The 25,592-nt window shown below is 41.0% G+C and overlaps 1 protein-coding gene across 7 annotated transcripts in view; it reads left to right on the plus strand.

Annotated features, from left to right (window-relative positions):
- LOC109921137 (inosine-5'-monophosphate dehydrogenase 1) overlaps positions 1-24,186 on the plus strand; it is a 40,755-nt gene extending 16,569 nt beyond the window's left edge. For 3 of the 7 annotated variants that reach the window (XM_048610157.1, XM_048610159.1, XM_048610164.1), the window contains 13 exons: positions 7,427-7,475; positions 8,268-8,369; positions 10,637-10,711; positions 11,413-11,619; positions 11,805-11,892; positions 12,133-12,332; positions 12,707-12,797; positions 13,551-13,646; positions 15,534-15,677; positions 17,126-17,270; positions 18,965-19,108; positions 19,964-20,018; positions 23,036-24,186. In XM_048610157.1, the coding sequence (XP_048466114.1) occupies positions 7,427-7,475; positions 8,268-8,369; positions 10,637-10,711; positions 11,413-11,619; positions 11,805-11,892; positions 12,133-12,332; positions 12,707-12,797; positions 13,551-13,646; positions 15,534-15,677; positions 17,126-17,270; positions 18,965-19,108; positions 19,964-20,018; positions 23,036-23,170 (1,531 nt within the window). In that variant the 3' untranslated portion in view covers positions 23,171-24,186. Of the gene's footprint in view, positions 1-7,426; positions 7,476-8,267; positions 8,370-10,636; positions 10,712-11,412; positions 11,620-11,804; positions 11,893-12,132; positions 12,333-12,706; positions 12,798-13,550; positions 13,647-15,533; positions 15,678-17,125; positions 17,271-18,964; positions 19,109-19,963; positions 20,048-23,035 lie in introns of all 7 variants that reach the window. The other 4 variants (XM_048610158.1, XM_048610160.1, XM_048610161.1 and 1 more) reach the window with 2 other exon arrangements.
- Positions 24,187-25,592: the final 1,406 nt, after the last annotated feature.

Genomic DNA, 25,592 nt, shown 5'->3' on the forward strand with positions numbered 1-25,592 from the left:
TCCCGCCCCCTTGACCTGTCCGTCCTCCCTGGACTGACCTATCCCCTTCCTAACTCCCTACCTACACTCACCTTTACTGGCTCCATCCCCGCCTCTTCGACCTGTTTGTTTCCTCTCCACCTATCCTCTCCTCTATCCCTCTTCTATCCGCCTCCCACTCTCTCCCTATTTATTTCAAAACCCCCTTCCCCTCCCCCTTTTCTGATGAAGGGTCTAGGCCCGAAACGTCAGCTTCTCTGCTCCTATGATGCTGCTTGGCCTGCTGTGTTCATCCAGCCCTGCACCTTGTTGTCTCGGATTCTCCAGCATCTGCAGTTCCTACTATCTCTGAGCTGGGCAGCATTTTTTTTACCTAACTTTTGTAACCCTTGAGAAGGTGCTTGTGAGCTGCTACCTTGAGTCACTGCAGTCCGTTTTGTGTAGTTACTCTCACAATTGCTGTTTGGAGTGAGTTCCAGCATTTTGACCAGTATTTAACAATGCTGACTGAGAGATAAGTATTGGCCAGAGCATAGCACCATGTTACTTTTGACCGAGAGTAGATTGGGCCTTGTCCAATGTGTTATTTGAAAGAGAGTACCTCAGTTGGTACAACAGTCGCTTCGTAATAGTAAAATTGGTGGTAAAGTGGACAGTCAAGAAGGTTATCTAAGATTACAAAGGGTTCTTAATTGGTCAATGGGCTGAAAAGTGGCAGATGGAGTTTAATTGGCACAATGAACAAGGGCAGGACTTAAACAATTAATGGTAGGGTCCTAAGGAGAGTTGTTGAACAGCGAGACCTAGGGGTTTAGGTACACATCTTTTTGAAAGTCACAGGTAGACAGGGTGGAAAGAAGGCTTGTGCCATGCCTGCCTTCATTGCTCAGACTGATGAGTAAAGGAGTTGGGACGTCATGTTGAGGTTATCCAGGACTTTGGTGAGGTTGCTCTTGGAGTACCATGTACAATACTGGTCAACCTGTTGTAGGAAGGATATTATTAAATTGGAAAGGGTGCAGAAAAGATTTACAAGGATGTTGACTGGACTGGAGGGTTTGAGTTGTAAGGAGAAATTGGATAGACTGGGACTTTTTCACTGGAGCATAGGAAGTTGATGGAAGACCTTTATAGAGGTTTGTAAAATTGTGAGGGGCCAAGATAAGGTGATTGGCAAAGGTGTTTTCCCTAGGATGGAGGAGTTTGAAACCAGAAGGAATACATATTTTTAAGTGAGAGGAGAAAGATTTTAAAGTGACTTGAGGAGCAACTTTTTCACAAGAGTGTGGTTCATATGTGGAATGAACTTCCAGGGAAGTGGTAGTTGCAGGTATAATTACAACATTTAACATACAGCATTTGTACAGGTACATGAACAGGAAATGTTTAGAGTGATATGGGCCAAATGCAGGCAAATGGGACTAGTTTAGTTTGGGAAACTTGGTTGACATGGGCGAGTTGGACTGAAAGGTCGGTTTCTGTGCTGTATGACTCAATGACTGTATTATGTCAGCTTAGATTTTATACTTACTCAAGTCCCTCAAGTAGGACTTGAATGCAAAATCTACTGACTCAGAAGAGGGAGAGCAGGGCAGTTTGTCTGGAAGAGGCCAAGCAATCTGATGAGCTCTTAGTAAAGTTACTTTTGTGATGGGATCTTCAGTCCTTTCTTGTTCATACCTATCTGTCTGCATTACAATTGTACTGGGTATAGCTAACCTACCTCTTGGATCAACAGTGTTTGTAGTGTGATGTGGTTTGAAGTTAGCAGCTGTTTCTCAATTATTTATGAAAACATGTGGCACATTTTGTTTCTAACTGAAAAGAATTCTATGTCTTAAATCCCAAGATGTCTTGACCTTGAAGGGGCTGTTATTAGCTTATTTCAAAGCAATTTTGTTTTCTTTACATGCAGATCCCACCAGCTGCTCTTCATGCTAGGGCTACAGGAGTGATTTTATAGATTTTCTTTAGTAAGCTGCTAAAGACAGAACATATTTCATGCTGTTGAGTTTTAATGTTCGTGCCAGGGCTTCCATCACAGCCATGTATGCTCTATTACCAAAGATAAATTATAGATGTGTGACATTCACCCCATTCACAGTTCAGGATTTCTTAATTTGTACTCAGGCTGTGGGCATTATTGGTAAAACCAGCATTAATTGTCCATCTTTGAGTACCCTGCAGGTGGCAATAAACATTTTTTTGGAACTACTGTAGTCTCATGATAAAGATGCCCCCACAGTGCCATTAGAGAGGAAGTTTCTGGAATTTATGGTGTTGGAAAAGCAATTGCTATGTGGCCAAATTAGGATGGTATATTAATTGCTGGGGCTGACAGTCCTCCCGTGCACCTATTTTCCATGTCCTACTATGGTGATGGGAGAGCAGCTATGTGCTTTATATCAGTGAATGGAATTTTGAAAGTTTCTTGTCTGAAATGCCTGACCATTTTGTAAAGCTGGTTATTTTTGAGTTGAGGAGTTTGGAGGTTAGTCCTGAATCGGCCATTACTGGCCCATTAAGGTGAATTATTTATCCCTAACTGTTATACTCTCTTTATTGATGGATTTCCTGAAGTGGAACTAGAAGTAGTTTCCCAATGAGGGAGCTGCCCTTTGGAAAACAGTCAGTCCCTTGTTCAGGGAACCTTCCTTTCAATCTGTGCTTTGATGACACCATGTCTAGGTCCTCAAAAATCTTAAAATATAAGAAAAAACGAAGACTGATGGAGGAGTTTCCCAATTAGTCCCACTCCCCTGCTCTTTCTCGATAGCTGTGCAGCATTCTAATTTTTAAGTAAAGATCATAATTTCTTCTTGGAAGTTACTATAAGAATCTGACTGTAGCATTGGGATCATCGTAACACAGAAAAAAGGAATGTGCTTGTCTCTGCTTAATAGCATAACAGTGTCAGGCCTGAAGAGGAAGATTCTTTGGGTTATGTAGATTTTGGTATTGAATTTTACTCAAATTAAATTCCTGGTTGGAAACAGGAACCGTTCTGAAAGTGCCTTTTCAAGCTTTGACATTATTGTGTGTATGGGTGAGTAGTTCTTTGAGGATGTTTTGAAGGATTTGACGTTGACCAGATAAATATGTTTCTGTCTTACTCCTGGATCCTCATTACTGAAATTGAAATTAAACCTATTACTCTCAATACACTTTCTCAGGATTTGAAATAGAAATGTATCATTTTTCTCTCAAAAATCCAAACACTCCAAACACTCAATTTCAATTCCCCTCACCTTTCCACTTGACAAACCAGGTCCAAGGTTGCAGCTGGTAATGGGCATTTATACTGGATGACGTTGGTAGCAGGATCCTCACCTCTGTTCCCTACTCCTGCCAAAAGAAAGCAAATCGCAGCCACCACTACTAAATCTCATGCCAGCTGACTGTGCTAACTACTTCATCCAGTATTGTCCCCAGAGCAATTTCTCTCAACCTGTGCAATTGTATATGTGCCCATGTCGTAGCATGGAGATTGTCCTGGCTTAAATCACCAGTGGCCTCCTCTGTGATTCATACATTAATCATCCTCATTTCCTTTGATTGCCTCACTTTTTCAGACAACTCCAGGGCAGGAACATTTCAGGTTAGATACAAAATAAAATGTTCTCTACGTTGCTCCATCAAACATTCCCAGGGTAAGCACAGCATGGGCAACATAGGAAGCGGAAATTAGCTGAAAGAAACCCATAACATTGAAGCCTGAAGCATTAGTGTTCTACTGACCAGTCAGACCAGGTGAACTGTTTTCATACTGTAGGTTCTTTGTTAAGATGAGACTTATGGGAGTGACTGAATCCGGTGTACCCCAACAGGTATTTGCACTTGTGGCAAATTTGCAGGATTAAGACAACCTTAAAGAACTTGTGCAGCCAACAGTTACTGTCATCCGATTATTTTGGGGTAAATTGTATGACATCTCCTATGTTCAAAGTCCAGTGTCCTGACCCACTGCTCCGGTCAGCTGCAAAAAAATTTAGCCATTCATCTTTAAGGAACTCGTGGGAAATCCATTTCAGTTTTATTTTTAAGCGGAGTGTTTCTGGTGGCTTGTTTTCTGTTATGAGACAGATGTTCCTAGTCGCTGAAGTTCCCATAGAGTGTAAGGAGATGGGACTGCTTGTTATTTTTATTTAAAATGTACATTTAAAAAAACCCAACAGAAATAATCTTTTATTTTGGCTCCAGATGCGACCTTGAGTTGAAAACCTTGTGTTTGTGTCTGGTTTGTGAGCTGACTCCTGTAGTTGTGAATTTCAGGAGATGATGCTACAGCAGCGTTATTAAGGGTTTATGATTCCCAGTACATAGTAAATAGCATGCTGAGTCACTAGAACTTGAGATCAAGTCACATTTCAGTACTTGAGCACAAAATCTAGGCTGACAATCTAGTATAGCACTAAGGGAAAGCAGATGAGACCCTGCCTGTCCCTTGGGTAGATATTAATAATCTCCCAGTATCTTAGTGATGTTGACTCAGGGATGCATTTTGACTAAAAATAGGTTACCTGGTTGTTATTGCACAGCTATTGTGGGTCTTGCTATTTTGACACATCGAAAGTACCTGATTACGAAATGTTTTGGGATATCCTGAAGTCATGATAAACGTTATTTGAATGTGTGTTATATTAGAACCCCATTGTATGTCTCACTTCAACATTTCATGGAGTTGAAAGGTGAAAATTAAAGAATAAAGACATCACTTTGGACAATTTTTTTCCACTAACATCATTTTGAGGCTTTTGAATAATAATAAATCATCAGTCAGCATTCTGAACAGAGAGTGGAGGCATGATGGAGGAAGGAGAAAGAGCTATGAGCAGGTGGCAAGGGAGAGAATACCTAAGAGAGAGGAGGGTAGGTGTGGACTGAGTTCTGTGACAGCGGTTGCTACTTTGAAGCTCATGACCCCACTTGGAGTCCTGACCAGCATTTTGTGAAGACCTAACCTAAGAGAAAAGAAAAGTCACATAAAATCGAAGTAATTACTTGATGCTGTAAAAGGTTATTGGCTTTGAAGTACTTGCACTTAAAACTAAGAATGTTTTGCTTTTTTTTTCCCGAACAGTTCTTGTAATAAATTGAATTTTTAAACTATAACTTGTTTGTAAAGCCAACTTCAAAACAATCTTGAGAATTGAGACAATTTTTTTTCAGCTATTCATTTCTGTGATTTTAAATGTAAGCTTAAATCACACAAACAAATAATTACCTCTGCTGTGTAAGGAACTTCCCAGTTGAGCCTGACAACATAGAAACTAAATTTTTCTTTAAGAAAATGAATAACTCAATGAGGAAAATTATGTTGGCATCTAATTACTTAATTTGTAGTTTTCTTGACTTAATTTTTTTAGGCCTTTTTCAAGATAATATGATCAACTGGAAAAATTTGGGAACAACCAAATGAGATGTAGAAAAGGGCTGCTTATAACCCCTGATCCCTTTCTTCCATGCCTTGTCCAGTCTCATGCACCATAGGCAAAAAGACATATGTCCGTGACCCTGACAGCCTGCAAGGGGTGACAATAAAGGAAAATTAAAGTTGTGGCTACATTCCTGAAAACCATGACTTTTAAGTGAAAAAAAATTAATTGAATGGTAGATTCCCATATGAAACAATGTTAAAACCAGACTTGGGCTCCTTTGTTTTTTGTCCAATACACAAGTTGAAATACTGTACCGTGTGTGGAGCACCATGTATTCCCAGCTGCTTTGACTTACAAACTGAAATGTATCAATAAATAAAAAAAAAGTACAATATGTAATCTAGGCTAGGACTACCTGTTCTAACTTACCTTTACCACTTGATGGACCTACAACTTCAGTGCAGAATAAGGAGCAGCCTCAGAACAGACTCTGGGTTAAGAGAAGTACTGAGGGCCAGCTTTCAAGTCCAGACGTGTGTGATAGCATCATTGGACAGGTTGATTAGAAGATTAAAAAGGGAAGCAAACTGCAGTGAACTTCAGGACTTGAAAAGTAAGAATGGAGGATGGCAACAGATACTTAAGAAGAAAGACGCAAAGAGCATCTTCAGGACTGAAAGTGAGATAAGATGCACAGATGATAAGGCCACAGAACAGAAAGTCCGTGATAAGTGCTGTTAAAGTGAAATGCATAATGTTACATGGATATATTACACTACTGTGTTTCACTAATATTATTAATAAAATAATGTTAAATAAATCAATTTGAAATTGTGATTTGTATAATAGAATTGTTAATTTTTTTTTGCTTTAAATGGGAAGTATTGAACATTAGGAGAACTCACTTCTGTTTAAGTGCTATGTGATGGGATCTTTTCATATGCATCCCTGAGAAATATGGTACCAGTAAGAAATTATGAGAAATTGGCTTAGATTACCTGCTGAAGTCTTGGAGTAAGATTCAAATTCATAGCTTACTTGTGGCAATGTTGTGCTTGGTGTGACAATAAATAGGTATTAAGGTAATAAGGTAACATAGAAACTAGTGCCTTATTAGGGTTAAATCAGATCCAGCTGGTAGCCTAAATATGTACCATTTTTTCATGATCTCCACCTCAGAGGAAAGAAAAAGTAAAATTGACGTGTACTAATCTGACTCGTCTCGCATACTTCAAAATGGAGCTGAAGAGCATTCTTTCCAAGTATTACTTTTTATTTCATTTCTTGCTTTCTGAGTTACTTTGTTCCATCAGTTACTTGCATGTGAAGCTGACACATGTTGGCAACACATTGATTTAAAAAGTTTCAACATTGTTTTCAAATCCCTCCTCATCACTTCTCTTCCCTATTCTTGTATGTGACTTCCTCCAGCCCAAAAAACCTTGGATATCTGCAATCCTCTGATAATGGCCTCTCGCACATTTCTGATTTTCATTACTCTTCTGCCTCTCTTTCCTCCTTCAAGGTGCTTGCTAGTTAAAACCCAGCTCTTTGATAGTTTTTTTTGTCACCTGTACTATATATGGTTTCACATCATCTTTTGCCTTGCACTCCTGCTGAACACCTTGAATCACTATTATGGTGCTGCCTAAATACAAATTATATATTAATAGCTGAAATTCAGCTAGGAATTCAATTAAGGTGGATGGGGCGAAATGTTGTTATTTTACCAATAAAAGCAGTGGGTTAAAAGCAGAATTTTGCTCTCCTGACCACCTGAACTTGTGCTGGAAAATGCTTTATGTGATACTGAGAAAGGAGGAAAATGGTTGGTGACTGTGCTGCATCTCGCAGTTCAATAGCCCAATGACATTCACTGTCTGAGAATAAAGGGAGGATAACTGGTATCTATTGAATCATGCTCAACCTGTCTGGAAGGTGGAGTATACCTGTATGTGACTGGAGCCAGATGCTAACTTCTAAACTAGACTATCTCTATAATGTTTCCTGTAAGTGATGTCTGACTGGCCTAATCTGGTAATTTATCTTTCTCCCTATTTTCTCTTCAGTGACTTCCTGATTCTTCCTGGTTTTATTGACTTCGCTGCTGATGAAGTGGTGAGTTGTGAAAATCCTATATTTCCAGACCGGTGTGGAAAGCAGGACTGATTTATGAATTAACTTAGGTCAGCGAACCCTTCAAACCAGATTACAGGAAACCCATGCAACCTTTCTTCTGTGTGCATGCTTCCTCTTCTTATTCTCTCTTCCTGTTTTCTGTTCTTTTGCACATTCTGTCCCTCTCTCTCGAAGTCTAAATCTTGTCTCCTCTTAGGACTCCCTTTGGTATGGGATGTCACTCTTCCCCTGTGGTGTGTCAATATATTAACCTGAAATATGGATGCAGGAGATTCCCTAAAATCATCGGTAGGATGTAGATGGAATCTGGTGATCTTCTTACACCCTATATAGCTGGGACCATCCTATATTTTGGGAAACTGCTTTCCAGAAACGGCTTTCCAACTAAAAAGGCAGGGGAGCGAACTTTTTCATATTTGGCAAGGTCCTTGTCTAATTAGAGAAGAATGAGAGTCTCGATACAGTTTGCCTTTTTGTGCAATGCTTTTCTTATGTGAATATCATCAACTTTATAATGTGTGGTAAGGCAGCTTGAGTGAGCTTCTTGAAACAAGTTCTCTGTTTAGATTCTGGCTTGCAGTATATACCATTCTCTATGTAAATCCCTCAAATAGATTCTAGCCAGTAACTCACTTCCTAAGTGTAGTCTCAAAATTTGGGATTTTAGCTAGCCTTCATGTATGTGTGTATGGGTTTGGAATGGATTATGGAACAAATAAGATTGATTTATCAAATTGTGCGATCAGAAGCATTTTAATTTCTTGCCATCAGGACCTGACTTCAGCTCTCACCAAGAAAATTACCCTGAAGACTCCTCTTGTTTCCTCTCCTATGGACACAGTGACAGAGTCTAGCATGGCGATTGCTATGGGGGTGAGTGTCACATGAAAACTGGCCTGTTCTTTTCATCATGCAAGTTATGTTGGTGAACCATGTCTGTGATATACCCAATTCAAGACAATTGGCAAAAGAATGCAAGGAAACACTTTTTTTACATGAAAGCTGTATAACAGATTATGATCTGAAATACACTAACTGAAAATGTGGTAAAAACAGTTCAATAATTCAGAAGACAATTGAATAAAAAATTACAGTGCTAAGGTTAATGTGTGTGGAAGTGGGATCAATCGAAAGCTCGAGCTGACTTTTTAACTCGTTGTGGAATGTGTTTCAATGGCTAGCCTAACTTTTATTGCCCATTCCTTTTTGCCCATGAGAAGGTGATAACCGTACAGCTTGAACCACCGCAGCCCATGTGGCATGGGTACACACACTGTGCTGTTAGGGACACTGTTTCAGGATTCTGAGCTAGTGACAGTGATATAGTGGCAATATAGTGCCTAGGCAGGACAGTGTGTAACCTGGAGGGAGATCTGCAGGTTTTGATAAACCCATTCATTTGTTGTCCTTTCAACTCATAGGTTTGGAAGGTGCTGTTGAAGCAACCCTAGAAACTTAGTATATTGCATCTTCTAGGTGGTTCATGCTGCTGTCCCTGCCTGTACTGGAGGAAGTGACTGTTGAAGAGGTTGGATGTGGTACCAATCGGTAGGCTGCTATATAGAGTCCTAGAGCTGTACAGCATGGAAACAACTCATCCATGCCGACCAGATATCCTAGATTAATCTAGTCCCATTTGCTAGCATTTGGCCCATTTCTCTCTAACCCCTCCTATTCATATACCCATCCAGATGCCTTTTAAATGTTGTAATTGTACCAGCCTCCACCACTTCCTCTGGCAGCTCATTCCATACATGCACCACCCTCTGTGTGAAAAAGTTGCCCTTTAAGTCCCTTCTAAATCTTTCCCTTCTCACCATAAACCTGTGTCCTCTAGTTTTGGACTCCACTACCCTGGGGAAAAGACCTTGGCTATTTACCCTGTCTATGCCCCCTCATGATTTTATAAACTTATATAAGGCCACCCTTCAGCCTCCGATGCTCGAGGGAAAATAGCCCCAGCCTATTCAGCCCCTCCCCATAGCTCAAGCCCTCCAACCCTGGCAGTATCCTTGTAAATCTCTTCTGAGTCATTTCAAGTTTCACAACATACTTCCTATAGCAGGGAGACCAGAATTGTACGTAGTATTTCAAAAGTGGCCTAACCAATGTCTTGTTCAGCCATAACATGAGTTCCCAACTTTTATACTCAATGCACTGACCAATAAAGGCAGGCATACCAAATGCCTTCTTCACTATCCTGTCTACCTGCGACTCTATTTCCAAGGAACTATGAACTATGCACTCCAAGGCCTCTTTGTTCAGCAGTTATAGAATTGCTAGCCTCTGACCTATTGTTATAGCCACAGTATTTATGTGGTTGGTCCAGTTTAGTTTCTGACCACTTAACCCCCAGGATGTTGACAGACAGACACGAAGGAGCTGCCTAAGAAATTTGGCAGAAAAAAAAATGTCTCTGATGGAACCAATTTCTCTGCAATTGCTCCATCAAACTGTTTTATTATCTAGAATTATGAGTCACGTCTTGCTGTCTTTTATGATGACATGGCTTTTTTGTTTGGGCCTTATTCTTGCAAATCATTTCTGCACTTTATCTGGCTTGTGACTTTATTTTGTAATATGGAGCTGAGAACTATGCACGCTACTCCCAAGTACGGTCTAGCCAAGGTTATCTGATAGACGTGTCAACAGTTGTTGCCTGTCTCAGATTGGTAATTCATACTAATCCTGAAAATGTTCTCTGGAATGTTACCTTTAGTGTAAGGAGAATGAAATGTGGGGCAAGAGTAGACCTTGTGGAAGAACATTTTTCCCTCAGCTCCAGGTTGAATCAAGCCCCTCATAATGATTGCAGATCTCTTTTTCTACAAGATGAAACTAAGTTGCTGAGCTCAAAAGAACTGTTGGTGCAGGAAGCGATGGAGATATTTCACAAGATATAATGCTGGAGTCTGGGAGTTTTTGAGAATTTGTAGCAGAAGCCTACTCTATCTAACACTTGGTTTGTTGGGATAACTGCACTGTGCTTAGCACTGATATCCCATTGCTGCTAAGTTTAGACACTGGAACATAGAGCAGGGGAAGAGGTTACCTTTTCCTAGGATTCTTTGACTTGTGAAAACCTGTCTGGAACATGAGATGTGGTGATACTCTTGCTTTTTATGTCCTTCTCTCTGTAGTTAATGGGTGGAATTGGCTTCATCCACCACAACTGCACCCCGGAGTTTCAAGCTAATGAGGTTCGGAAAGTTAAGGTGGGCTCCACTCAAATGTTTCAGTTTGTTGTGATTTGTTTTGAGATTCAGTAGAAATTAAGATAAAATAATGCTCTTTCCTGCAATTTCTCCTCCCCTTCCTCTCACTTTTCCTCCTCCATCATTCTTGTCCACTCTCTTTTCCCCTCCCACTTCTTCCTTTCCTCAGTCTTGATCCTTCCCCCAATTCTCATTCCACCCTTCTCTTCCCTTGCAACCCCTCTTCTGTTTGAGTTTTTGTTTTTCTTGTTTGTCAGTCTAATTCTGTACTAGACTTGCATTTTGAGATCTCTTTTTAACATCATTGTACCATTGTTCATCCCTTGAACCACTTCTGCTTCAGTGACATCAAGTCTTGTTCAATTATCCCAAGTCCATCCACTAACTTGGGCTCCATATCACTGAACACCCACGACTAGTTAAAGTCTTATTGAACTGAGGTTTTGTTTTATTCCTTAAAATCCGGTTGGTGTGAGGGGAAATAGCTCAAATTCACTGACACTTCAGTAACTGAAGCAGTGTGATAGCTACGGTGTGTATTGGGGATCAAATCTTTAGCTACCAGCACCCTCTCTCAAACCCCACCTCTTACTACATATATCCCTTTTCCACGGTTGCAATGAAGACTTGATTCAGGTGAGACCAACCAGCCTTCCCTTGGTCTGTATGCAATTCGTAATTGTGCGTCTTGCGTCTTTCAGAAGTTCGAGCAGGGCTTCATCACTGACCCGGTGGTCATGAGCCTCCATCACACGGTTGGTGACGTCTTCGAAGCCAAATTACGGCACGGCTTCTCTGGAATTCCAGTAACAGAAACAGGAAAGATGGGAAGCAAGCTAATGGGGATTGTCACCTCGCGAGATATCGACTTCCTATCAGAGAAGGATTATGATATGTCCTTGAATGAGGTATAAAAAGTACATTGTATTTATTCTCAAACTAGGACTGTCATGTAGGGCTAAAGTTATCTGGAGTAAAGGAATAATACCCTTTTTATTCTGTCCAGTGTACAATTGGTGTTACCATGGTAAAGGCTGTTGTGGTGCTTGTCTGTACAAGGGATGCATTCACTCTTTTGCCTTTCTTTGTAAAGGTTATGACGAAGCGGGAAGACCTGGTTGTTGCTCCAGCTGGTGTAACACTCAAGGAAGCCAATGAAATTTTACAACGCAGCAAGAAAGGTACCAGCATCATGAAACATAGTGCGAGCATAAGACTTTGGGGAACGGTATATCAGTGGAGTCTATGAGGAAATGGTGTTGGTGGGTAGTGGTAGTTGAAGGGATCCATGAGTTAAGTGTGACCATTGTCCTCCGTGACTGTCAATGACTAGACCAACCCACTTATGATCATATTTCTGCTGTACCTGTGGTACCTCCTCCATTTTTAGATGTTTTATTATTCTCCACTTTTCTATTCAGGGAAGTTGCTGATTGTTAATGACATGGATGAGCTGGTCTCCATAATTGCACGGACAGACCTAAAGAAGAACCGTGATTACCCACTGGCCTCAAAAGACTCCAGGAAGCAGCTACTCTGCGGTGCAGCTATCGGAACACGAGAGGATGATAAATACCGGCTAGATCTCTTGATGCAGGCTGGGGTGGACGTTGTTGTGTTGGTAAGAATCAAAATGGGAATTTGGGATTGAGAGATTTTGGCAGCAATGGCTTAGTGGTTGGCAGCGACTCCATCTTGTGACCAAGCTTGAGTTCCATTCAGTTGCATTGACAGTGATTCGTCAGCTTACTGTGTTGAATTTGAATGGCATTTGGCATTTGAATCTGGAGTTCATAAATTCAGATGCCATTGCAGGCTGATTCTCCACTGAAGGAGAGCTGCACTGTCTAAAATACTGTTATTCATTTGATGATGAGAAATGTGGCTGTATCTTCCTTCTCAGATGGACAGAAATTGAACTTTGAAAAATAGGATGAAAGGAGAATATTTGACTCAAATGCATTTTGTAATCCTCCTTTGTTCCACTGTTTTCAGGATTCATCCCAAGGAAACTCTGTCTTCCAAATAAATATGATCCGTTACATTAAGCAGAAATACCCAGAGTTACAGGTTGTTGGTGGAAATGGTAAGTAGTAATTCACATTGGCTCTATTTTATTTCTTTCCACACTCTCTGTTCCCCCTCATCCTTGCTGAGGTTGTCTGTCAGTCAGGTGTTTGAACCCTATTTGAAGACTGGAGCCTCAATTCAGGCTGCCCCTTCACTGTATTACTGATGCAGATTGTACAGTGGCTGTGGGAGGAGGTTAAATGGATGGGTCATATGCTAAGATCCATATAAAGTGTGGCCAAATGAAATTGATCGGCTGAATCTCCTTTTCTTGTTCACAAGAGCAAAATTACCTAGATTTTTTCACCTTTCTGACTTCTGACCCATGCTGTGGAGAAGTAGCGAACTACCTGGGGACCTGGGTTTAAATTCAACCATGGCAAATGAAGTTTGAATTCAGTGAAAACCTGGAATAAAATGCTAGCCTAATAGAAAACATTTAGCCACTGCCAATTGTTATAAAAACCCATCTGATCACTTGTGTCCATTTAGGAATGAAAATCTGCCAAACTTCCCTGGTCTGTCTGCATGTGCTTCCAGACTTTACAGCTATGAGATTGACTCTTAATTGCTCTGTGGGCGACTAAGAATGGGCAGCAAATGTCGGTATAGCCAGTAATGTCCACCATTAATGGAAAAAAAAATCCTCCCTTCCCCAAACTGTCCCCAAAGAGGCCACAGCATTACTATTGCCTTAGAATATGCAAAATTCAAGGCCGTAGATTGTGTTACCTTCTTGACAGATCTTAATCCTCTGCTTCTTTAACAGTGGTGACTGCAGCACAAGCCAAGAATCTGATCGATGCAGGAGTGGATGCACTACGAGTTGGGATGGGCTGTGGCTCAATCTGCATCACCCAGGAAGGTGGGTTTGGGGTTGGAGGTAATAGCCAGATGATTAAAGTGCATGGAACAGATTATATCTGTCATTCACCTCTGACTTGTTATTTATCCAGTCTGCATTGGCTCAAGCTAACAACACACAACCATGTTGAATTTGGAACGGATAGCTAATTTGGGAAGGAGGAAAACCTGATACATTCATAGGAACAGGAATCTGCTATTTAGCCCTTTGAGCCTATTTGCCATTAATTTCCATCGCAGCTGATCTGTACCTCAACTTCATTTATCCACCTTTCCTCCATATCCGTGGATACACAACCCCAACAAAAATCATATCAACCTCAGTCTTGAATGTTCCAGTTAATCTCCAACAGTATCAACCTTTTAGGAGAGTGAGTTCCAAGCCTACGTGTGATCTAACGCCAACACACTCTCAGCTGACCTCTCAGCAGGCTTTGGCTGCACCAATGGGCCCAATCAACAGAGATCAAGCATTTTAAACTTGACACAAACAAGCTAACAATAGAAGAAGAAGCTATTGAACTGAGGCAGCTGTGAATTAATTAAAACTACAAATAGCATAGACAGACTTGTGCAAGTTTAAGGTGAATAAGCACGAGGGATCAGTTGAGATTTAAATGTGACCCATCCCTTGGTCTGTATGGGCATTAGCTGATTTGGGATGTAACACAAACTGGGGAAACTGTACAGTTATTTTGTGGCCAATAGAGGTCACTGTTGTAATTAGGAAGTCTGCAACCCTTGCATTGCCTTGAGCAGCAACGCAGGTGACTGAGAATTCTGAGTGCCCCTGATGCTCTGAGCCTGGAGTCTTCCAGCAACAATTGCCAGATAATGATCATTGGCCTTAATGTTCTGATGGCCACAGAGCCATTATTTGGTTCACACATTGCTTTGTTTTAAGCATCTAGTGTTAGAAGAATTTGGATCCATTTACCTTCGAGCGAAGGGTGCAACGTTTGCTAAAGTAGCAAAAGTAGCATTTATTATTTGTCACGTTGTCTTGTTGAGGTGATGGTTGGCCTTTTCCTTGAACAAGAAATCCTTGAACTGTTGTTAGTCTCATAATGATGCCAGGTAGAGAATTCTAGGATACTGACAAACTAGCAATAGAAAGAAAATTTAGAAAGGAGTGATATCTCTACAATGCTTTTTATGATCTCTGTCAAAATGCTTCATGGCAAATTTAGTACTTTTGAAGTACTGTTGAAATGTAGGCAAACATTGTATTTTTATCAGGATGGAGGGTGACTTGGAGGTAATAGTGTTCCAATGAAGTGGTTACAGGGAAGGGAGACACTGTAGAAGTAACCCTGGTGCGTTGCTACAGTGCATCCTATGAATCATGCATAGTGCAGCCACTGATTGAGGACTGGGTACTGAGCTCACTCTTGGGAACTGATCAAGCTTGTTGTGTTGTTGATGGTGTCAAGCTTCAGGCTGTTCATCAGCAGGTTGCATTTAATTAGTGTATTTAACATGGGTTATATCACTAAGGCTTGGCCTGAGCCGTTCAGAATATTCCTTACACAGTTTGAGTTCAACCTCTCCTCTGCTTCTCTAATGAAATACTATCCAGTACTCCTCTAAGCAGCAAGTGATAATGATCCAGAACTTGTTGCCTTTGAGAATGGTGGAAGGAAAAGTGATCAGTGATATTTAGGGGGATAAAAGATTTGGTAGGCATTTCTGTGCACTCGTGACTCTTGACTCTAATTGAGGGTTTGGAAGCTAAGAAATTTGTTGTCACACCACGCCTCTTAGATGGAAGACAGTTATTCACTAGTTTTATGTAATTTGGGAGCTCAATCCTGTGATAAATGGAGGCAGTCTTGAGACAAGTGGAGAAACTGAGCTGCTTCATCTGTACAGTTCATTTCTTTTTCAGTTATGGCATGCGGCAGACCTCAGGGGACCGCAGTATACAAAGTGGCGGAGTATGCTCGCCGGTTTGGGGTGCCAGTCATTGCTGATGGTGGAATCCAGACGGTTGGACATGTGGTGAAAGCTCTGGCCTTGGGCGCTTCGACAGGTATCTGCCTGATAACGTATTTTGGCTAGGTAGCAGCAAGAACGTTTGAGTAACCCTTTTACATATGAACATTATCAATAAAGGTTCACACCAGATGTCAAAATAGAGATAGGAAAGTTGATCAAGATGTTGGTCAGAGCAGTTTTTTTAATGGCTTTGGTGATGAATGGCAGGGCTTAGGGGGAAGTTTTTAAAGCCGAGTGCTTGGCAGCTGAAGACACCAATTGTATAGTAGAAAAAGGGATGCAGGAATGTGAGGCAGGAGGCTGTTATAGGGACATATGGGGGAGTGGCAGGAGGAAGTGATTGTAGCGTGATGGAGTAATGTAAACAAGGATGAGAATTTTAGATTTAAAATGTTGTCCGTATTCATTGTTAACTTAGGGCTGTTCAGGACTATGGCCAGAATTGGGGAGACTCAAACATGGAATTGCTGGAAAGGTTGGCACGTACTTTGAGAGGCAAAAGCATGTTCATGGACTTCGGAGAGAGAAGGATGATTGGATTCGGCAATAGTTTATAAGTACAGAGCCGTCCAGGGTAGGTTTTTGAGATGAAGTATAATGATTGATTTGAAAGATTGGGACCAGAGAAGATGGAACTATTAACAGAATGAACACAGAGATTAGGTTAAGAAGTTTGATTGGCCACTAGTTTGGTAGGCATTGCGAGGGATTGGGAGGGGCATCTTGTAGATAAGATGATCTTGGAGAGAATACAAGATAAGCTGTAAGAGAGATGTACATCCAGGGTTTGGGACAAGGTAAACTTCAGGGAGGTTTGTCTTAGTGGGCTAAGGGGAGAGAAGGAAGTGGCAGAGAAAGCCATTTGAATAATTTCAATCTTTGTGATAAGAAGGTCCATGAGCTACTTACGAGCAAGCAAATTAGGAGTGGATGGGATATTGGGTCCACCAAGTTTGCTCCGCTCTTTTATAAGATTATGGCTTGAATGCATATGGTGTCACCTATTTTCCCGCCTAGCACAATAATCTGGCTCTATTGTTAGTTAAGAATCTATTTACCTCTACCATAAAAGTATTCAATTTCCCTGCTTCCACTGCTGTTTGGGGAAGAGAATTTCATAGACTTGTGACCCTCAGAAAATAATTCTCTTCTTACTGCAATGAACAACGAAGCTGGGGTCTGCTTTGTACTCCAGCTTGATCTTACACTGTGGACGAAGCTTTACTCGGTACATAACGTACTCTGTATCTTGTCTGTACTGTGTGATTACCCACTGCACATTATGCAGCTAAGGTGGGAAATTGACAGTAATCAACTCGACAGGAAAGCAGCAAATTGTCATCTTTTTAATCTCAATAAATTAACACTGGCTTTTTTCCTTTTCTGGTTTCGCTTCTGTCTAATTCTGTCTGTTTCTCTCGGTTATTCTATCTCACTTTTCCTTTCTCTGTTTCTATTTCTGCATCTCTCCCCCTGCGTCAGTGATGATGGGTTCATTACTAGCTGCTACCACAGAGGCCCCGGGTGAGTACTTCTTCTCAGATGGAGTGAGGTTGAAGAAATACCGTGGCATGGGATCCTTGGATGCAATGGAGAAAAACACAAACAGTCAGAAACGTTACTTCAGGTAAGATCTTGAGCTGCTATCTCTGTCACCAGCTTCCTGTTATCACTTGAATGCTGAGAGCAAGTAATCCCTGCATTCTCTGTTGAGGATGCATGGTATATCATTATTACTGCTATTCAGAAACTTGTATTTGAAAATCTGTATAGCTTTAAGTTTGATTTGTATTTCCACATTTGCGTATGTTAAAGGGAGAATGTAAACCCAAATATGAAATTAAAACTGGAAGTGGTGCCGGGTATCTTATTGGGAATGGAGGCAGCACTGGATCCTGTGTGGGAGCATTGACACAGTGGTGAACCTGTGGAATTCTCTGCCACAGAAGGCAGTCAAGGCCAAAATGTTGAATGTTTTTGAGAAGAGTTGAATATAGTTCTTGGGGCTAAAAGGATCAAAGGGTGTAGGGAGAAAGCAGGAACAGGGTACAGAATTAGATGATCAGCTGTGACCATATTGAATGGCAAAGCAGGTTCGAAAGGTAGAATGGCCTATTCCTGCTCCTGTTTTCTGTATCTATAATCAGCTGGAAGAGTATAAATCACAGCCAGGGACCGAGACCTGCACTCACCTGGGAGCAGAGTCAGCATTCTCCCATTCAGCACGTTGCACTGTTGCCTATTAACTACTTTGTTCTACCAATGCTTCCAGATCCAAATATTCTCAGTGTTTTTCTGCTTTTTTTTAAGTTCAGGTTTGTATATTCCTCGTTATTTTGCTTTTATATAATGTGCTGGTTATTGGCTATAGGATAAATTGCTGCAGGAAACTGTCTGAGACTCACTCAATTCAGTACCATTCTGATGTGCTAGTCTATTTCTGATCTTAATCTATACAAAAGCAAAGTTTGCAAATGCCTGTCCAAGGTCTGCATTGCCAAATCTGCTAATTTGAGCTGCTACCGGAGGCCTATTCACAATTTAGGGGAGATGATGGCCTAGTGGTATTATTGCCCAACTATTAATCCAGAAATGCTGGTAATGTTCAGGGGAGCTGACTTCAAATCCTGCCATGGCAAGATGGTGGAATTTGAATTCAATAAATATCTGGAATTAGCCTAATTATGACTATGAAGTTATTGGTGATAGAAAAACCCATCTGGTTCACTAATGTTCTTTAGAGAAGGAAACTGCTGGCTGGACTACATGTGACTCCAGATCCTCCGTAATGTGGTTGACACTTAACTGCCCTCTGGGCAATTAGGGATGGATAATAAATGCTGGCTCACCAGTGAACCTATATCCCATGAAGGAATATATTTTAAAAAATTCTAATGAAGTTCAATTCATTTCTGTTTCTTAAGTCTCTCTGCTTACCACTGGTTATACATCTTGTTGACGTGTTTTCATCTTTATCCACAAAAATTACTCCTTACTCTTTTTTTCTCCTCCTCTGGTGAAACCTGTAACATGCTATATTTAGTTCCCAATCCAAACGATCTTGCAGACTATCTTTGAACTATCTTAGTACTATCCAAGTAATCATACAATCCGAAATGAACTTGTGCCTAAATTCATTCAGTTTGTTCCTTGTAGACTGTACATTTGTATAAAAGATGATTACTTGGGCTGTATAATGTAAGCTGTTCTCAGCACTGAGCAGTTATAGCGAACAATTGGGTTATGCCAGCTTTGCTCAATGCATGAGACAGTTTGTGTATTCTTTCCTTTGATGCTAATTCTGCTGCGCATTGTGTTTAGTGAAGGTGATAAGGTGAAAGTGGCCCAGGGAGTGTCGGGATCAGTTCAGGACAAGGGCTCAATCCAGAAATTTGCACCTTACCTAATCGCAGGGATTCAGCATGGATGCCAGGACATCGGAGCCAAAAGTCTTTCAATCCTCAGGTGAAAACTAGTAATTGTTTTTCACTTTGAAATTCTTTCCAATCTCAACATTGTTGTTTTCTAGGTAAGATCGAAGACAGATCAGGAGTAGTTGTTTTTGTAAATTGGAACACCCAACCAGTGACAGCAGTCTGTTTTAATGCTCTGGTTATAGCCCAGCTGACTCTCGAGTATATTTTTCCTGTATTGTCACTTTTTTGGGGCGGGGGGGGTGTATTGGGGGTCAGTCAGCTAAGTTGGTTGAATGGCTGGTTTGCAATGCAGAGTGACGCCATAAGTGTGGTTTCAATTCCTGCACCAGTTAAGGCTACCATGAAGGACACTCGTTCTCAACCTTTCCGCTCACCTGAGGCGTGATGACCCTCCAGTTAAACCAGTCGCCCCACTGTAATGTGAGAGCAGCCCTTTGATCTGGTAGGAATTTGGCGACTTTACTTTTACCTTTATTGCTGTGGTAGCTTCTTGTATTTTGCATATCCTAGAAGGTTACTGGGATGTAACTGTGGAGGAGGGCTGATATGCTTGGTAATGATGCACTAGCCATCATTGGCAAGCTCATGGGCCAACTGGCATTTTCCTGTCTGTGAATTTTGTGTGCTAAACAGTGAAGAATTCGTGATAGTGAGACATAAGATTATGTTGTGGAGGAAACCGAAGAAGACTTGTGTATTAGATGATGCTGCAATTTTATTGCTCTTTAATTTGGACCGATAAAATGCTTGTAGAATATACAATGGATGTTACCTTCCTCTCCTTTTCTTTTATTTACTTTCTGATTCACCCTTTTCCTGGCTTCTCCACATCCCTCGCTTTCTTATCTTACTGACTTTCTTCCCCTTCTCCACTATTTTTCAGGTCAATGATGTACTCGGGTGAACTGAAGTTTGAAAAAAGAACCATCTCCGCTCAGGTAGAAGGAGGTGTGCATGGTCTGCATTCGTAAGTCTCCCAACATGTGTCTCCATTTCTCCTACTTAGATTTTCATTTTTGCTTGTAGTGATGGATTAGCTGCGGCCCATCCCCTTGGTTGCTCACTGTCTGAAGTCCAATACCTCCCGACTTGCCCTCAATGAGATGCTAAGCCTACAGCGTTCAGAGGGAATATGATGGAGTCACAGAATTCAGTTTGGGTGAAACAAGGAAGACAGCCTTTAGGGAATTATACAGACTTCATCAGCTATCTACAGTCTGTCCCTTCATCCTTCTTGTTCCACACGTAGCTGTTTGGCCTATTTGGCATTGATCCAAATCAGCAGCAATAATGGCTTGCTCTTTATCTCTACCCTCTCTCTCTCTCTCTCTCTCTCTCTCTCTCTCTCTCTCTCTCTCTGTCTGCCATCTCAACCTATCTGAACCTTCGTCCTTTCTGTCATGTAATAGATCCTGACCAGTGGGAGGGAATTACTCTTTATCATCCTGTTACAAGTTTGCCCCCTTTGTGTTATGGCTTAGTTACATTTTTAGCTCAAACCCTCCTTTTCAATTTGACTGGGCTCTGTCATCTGCTGGATAAGTGCCCACAGATTTGTGGTCACTGTTGCAATGTAGAAAATGTGACTGTCAATGTGAGCATGGCCCTGTCCTGCAGACAGCAATGCAATAATGACCAATATCTATTTGATAGTATTGCTGAAAGGATAAATATTGGCTAGAACACCAGGGTTAACTGGCCTTCCCTTTGACTAGTGACATGGGATCTATCGTATCCAACTGAGAATGCAGATTAGTTTTATTTTGGATGAAATAAAACCCAATAGTGAACAGTCTCCCTCAGAATGGCACTGAAGTGTCAACTCTAATATTTTTGCTTCTGTTTCTGAAGTGGAATACGACCTCATGACCTGCTGGCGCAGAGACAAGTATACTATCACTTGAACCATGCTTGACATCTAAATAAGCCTTAATTTGTCTAATTTTGGATATCAGTTGCTTCTCGACTCCCTTAGTGTCTGCAATTTTGGAATTCTGTCAGCATCACAGAAACTGCCTTCAAGTCACCAACAGAAGCTACAAATGCATGATGTACAATTGCTTCCAAGAAACCTCATTTACCCAAGCAAGAATTTACTGCTTACATGCAAATTTGGAAAAGCTTTGTCTTTGCGGATTGGAGCTGATTCACTGATCATGACTGAGAATGGGTTCAAAATCTGAATACTCCCCTCTAACTCTATGGAACGGGGTGGGGGTGATCCTTTGACTTGGGTTAGTCTGCAGCCATGAATTGTTCAGACGAGGAGAGAAACATTTCGAATGGTGCTTGGATTCATCCGTCCTGATGTGTGGCAGAGCCCTCACACTATTTCCAAATGGCTAACAGTTTTGAAAGTTACTCAATTACCCTGACTCTTTCAAGATGGTGCTTCTAGAGACCGCTATAGTGCATGTACAGTGCCTGGAATCCACCCATTAGCACGCAGGCAAAGCAAGCAAGGGCACTGGCTTATGGGGAGTCAAAATTTTTGCATTCATCTGTTATGTGGGATTCTTTGATTTATTTTTCCTGACTGATGTTTATGCATTAGGCTCCCCATTTTCTACTCATCCATGAAACCTATAAACCAGTGGCCTTGATAATGTTTTGAAAGATGTTCCAGTTGGGCATGTGCTGTACCAGCCTAGTATTCTGTAGCTTTCAGTTACATGTTTTAGCTCGTGCTGTGTTATGCCTTGATGGCTGTTTTATCCACAGTTTTGTCTTTCTTTTCTTCACTCATGCATTCACATGTCAGGTACACTTTTGTGCCATGTAAGTAAACCCAAATATTGATTTAATAGTTAGCCATGTTTGCCAATTAAAACACACACTCATACATCTTCTGCGATGTGCTTGCAAGTAGGCACCACTGAAAACCTTCTCTGCCCAATGAATCATAACATGATGACTTTAGCAATTTGAGTCACCAGTTTAAAGCTTGATACACTGGCACTGCACAACTGGAATTTGGGGTCTGCTGCCTAGATGGAAGGGATGGGCCATGAATTCCAGCAATAACAACCTTTGGTGTTATGTTAAGTCACAGGAAGACTTTGGCCTGGCATGAGCCAATTACTGTAGATGCTGGAATCTGTACTGAAAACAAAAATTGCTGGAAATCACAGCGGGTCAGGCAGCATCCACAGAAAGAGAGCAAGCTAACGTTTTGAGTTTAGGTGATTTTTCATTAGAGCTGACTCTGGCCTGGCCCTCTGTCAGAGTTAGTTAATGAGATAGTCCAACAGTCAACTTCTGTGCCTGACAGACCGCTGTTTTCAACACTGTTTAAGTAATTCTCACTACTTTAGTTTACCTTGTTCTGTCAAATGCTGATAGCTTTTAGCTTTTGGATTATCAATTGGGATTGTGAACTTTTCAGCATAGGCACTTGAGGATTCTTTATACTATGTCCACTTGGAGAAATGTCCAGTGTCACCTTCTTGTATACTGCCTTAGGAAACACTGAGCTGTATAACACACTCATGAAACAGCAGGAGGAGCATGTTTAAGGTGAGTAAATTGTGACAATAGACACAAGTACAACACAGAGCTTGGAAGTCAGTTGTCTTTCCAGCATTGTACTATTGCCCAAAGCTGAGGCAAAGGTAGAAGAAGGAAAGAACTTACAATTGTACAAGAAGTGTCACCAGAAGGTTTCAAAGTTCTTCATGGTTAATACATTATTTTTCAAAGTGCTGTTACTGTTATGCAGCCAGACATAAACCAATTTCCATGCACTAAGATTCCACAGTCAGCAATGAAAAATACACCCAGTTTCTTTGGCCAGTTATTTAGCAGTTGATGGAAGGCTGAGGTAGTTGTTGCATGGATTGTAGAAGAGGGGAATTTGATGGATGGTTGACCTTTCCTCGTGTTCCAGACTGCAGTGCTAGTGTGCTGATCTTTCTATGGATCCTGTTGTGTTTTTATATATTTTGTTTTCTTTCAGTTACGAGAAGCGGCTTTATTGAAGAAGGAGGTGTTGCCCACCAGGCTGTGGCTCCCAACGTTCCCTCCCCATTGGCCGTTAAACCTCACAGGCGTCCCTGACCACCTTCCTACGTCCCTCACGCAGAGGCAATAACCCCGCTCCATGCCTCCTGGCTTGTGATGCACAATTCCTTTACATTTGATTTTGGATTTTTGTTACTTGGAGCCGTGAAGAATGTAGCAAGAGAAAAAGCAGCAATATTACCACTGCACCCAGAGAAAGTGCGCGAGTTCTCGATGTGACCACCTGTTGTTTACTCTGTATTTTCCCGTGGCCAGGAAATAAGCCTGATATATAGCTATTTATAGCAAGATTTCACTGAGTTTCACTGAACAGACTTGACCTGCAACTTCCTTTTTTGTCACCAGAAGTATTTGTGCTTTTGTTCAAAATGTATATGGAGGGTGTTGTGAAGAAAAAAACATTCTTTCTCTGTCCCAACAAAGTGTCACTGAAAAAGGGAAGCAGGGAGATTCTAGTTTACATTATTACATTGAATACTAAACATTTGATACAGTACTGTAATGGATGGAAGCGATTTGATTTTGATTTGTCCTTTTTAACTGGGTCCCTGATCCAAGGGAGAAAGTGAGGCTGTTGTTAGGGTTTGGAAAACGCTAGGAAGCTGTTTTTACTGTTCAAATTCCCAGGGGCAGGCTGGACATCCAACCTCTGACTGAAGTCCCACTTACCTGGATCAGAAGAGTTGTGAGCACTGCTTTGGACCTGCTCTCATCACCAAAGGAAGTTTGAACTTATCCTGGGATGCCTCTAAACAATATCTCATGGGTAATGCCCCTGTTCTGTTTGAGATATGGAAAATTCCTATAAAATAAGCCAGTTCTGAATAAAGTCCACCTCTTTCCCATTTCAACACATGAAAACTGTTTTCCGCTTCAACCCCTTGCTCCACTAAACAATCCAAATCCAGTTGATGTCTACAGATGAAAGTCAAGATCCTTTTAAGTTTGTTAACCACAAGTATATACTCAGCAGATCTGTTGTGGATTAGAACTGTTTCTGCCACTTCCTGTTGGGTGAAACTTGTTGCGAAATCTGACAATGATGCCTGTAAAGAATGAAATTTAATAAATGCAGTTTGGTTTTGAGAAGTTTTGTTGTTTCTCATAGCCCTTTAGTAAATCTAGCTGATCCCTGCATCATGAGAATCATTTTCGTAGTCACTTTGGATTGTACTGAGTTCCATCAATTAATACATAGCAGAAAGTTGCTAATTCAGCTTTAAACAGGAAACAGAAACTCTCAAACTAAAGTCAGGTATGCAGAGACAATGAAGAGTTACACACCAGAAACTTCATTATTTGTTTTGTCTTTGCACGTGCTGATGGTATTATAGTTCAGTCTGCATAAATTCCCACAGCAATTATAGGTAGTTTGTTTCGGAAAAATATTACAAAAGGGAAGTTAAAGGGATAGTGGCACTACAGCAAGAGTACCCAGAAGGAGTTTATTCTTAATCTGACCTCCATGGTACTTGTCCTGGGAGTGTTTGGGAAGTATAGAGAGAGTTTTATTGTATCTACTGGAAATTGATGGGATAGTGCAGAGAGAGCATTTACTAATATTAAACTTCAGGAAGAAAAATGTGACTTTTATTTACTTGTGTCACTTCTAACTTTCTGTGGCTGTCACCTTGTGAAATGGAGACTAAACTGTGTACAAAGAAGAGTTGACCAATCTGAACTCCGGTCACCTTTTGTTGTCACCACCAATGCCTTTAATTATATAAATGTAAAATCTCGAAAGGCATTTCACAGGAACACTACTTGATAAATTTTATCAAGTCACGTGAGCTATAAGGAGAGTTCACCAAAATGTTAATGTTGAGCTTACAGAAGGAGAACGGTTTAAGAAGGGATTCTTTGTCTTGGGGGCATTCACAGCTGTAGATGGAGCAATTAAAATATGAGATGTGGAGTTGGCCAGAATTGAAGGAATACAGACATATTGGGGAATTATATAACTGGCATATTTTTCAGGAGGCCATGGAAGGATTTGAATTCAAGAACGATAAGTTTAAATTTGAGCTGTTGTTGTATCAGGAGAACAGCGAATTTGGTGAGGACTCAAGAACAGCAGATGAGGGAAGTGAAGTCATATGTTAAATGCCAGTGGAGAACGCTGGTTTATGGTGATAAGGCCACATTGAAGTATTAAAAATGGAAATATTTTGCCAATTTCAGTAATAATTTGACATCACTTCATTTTGGTTGGGTTCAGTTGGTTGAGCAAAGACTGTCACCAGTTCCAAACCAAATGAGTAAAACCCACACATCTCCTCTTGTGTCATTGACATGCGATCTAGGTCTGTGTCCAGGTTGGTAAGAGTAAGGCTGATGTCCCTTATCTCATTCTCAAGACTTCAGAGAGCACTGTAACAAGCTTGAACTATCATATCTCATTATATATCGGTATACAAGTTTAGCTGCAGACAAATAGGTGGGCAGAGTAGAGTCCCATGCTTTATTGACAGATGTACCTCTAATGTTCCAAT

The sequence above is a fragment of the Rhincodon typus genome, chromosome 22, assembly GCF_021869965.1.
Source record: "Rhincodon typus isolate 14 chromosome 22, sRhiTyp1.1, whole genome shotgun sequence".
Lineage (NCBI taxonomy): Eukaryota > Metazoa > Chordata > Chondrichthyes > Orectolobiformes > Rhincodontidae > Rhincodon > Rhincodon typus.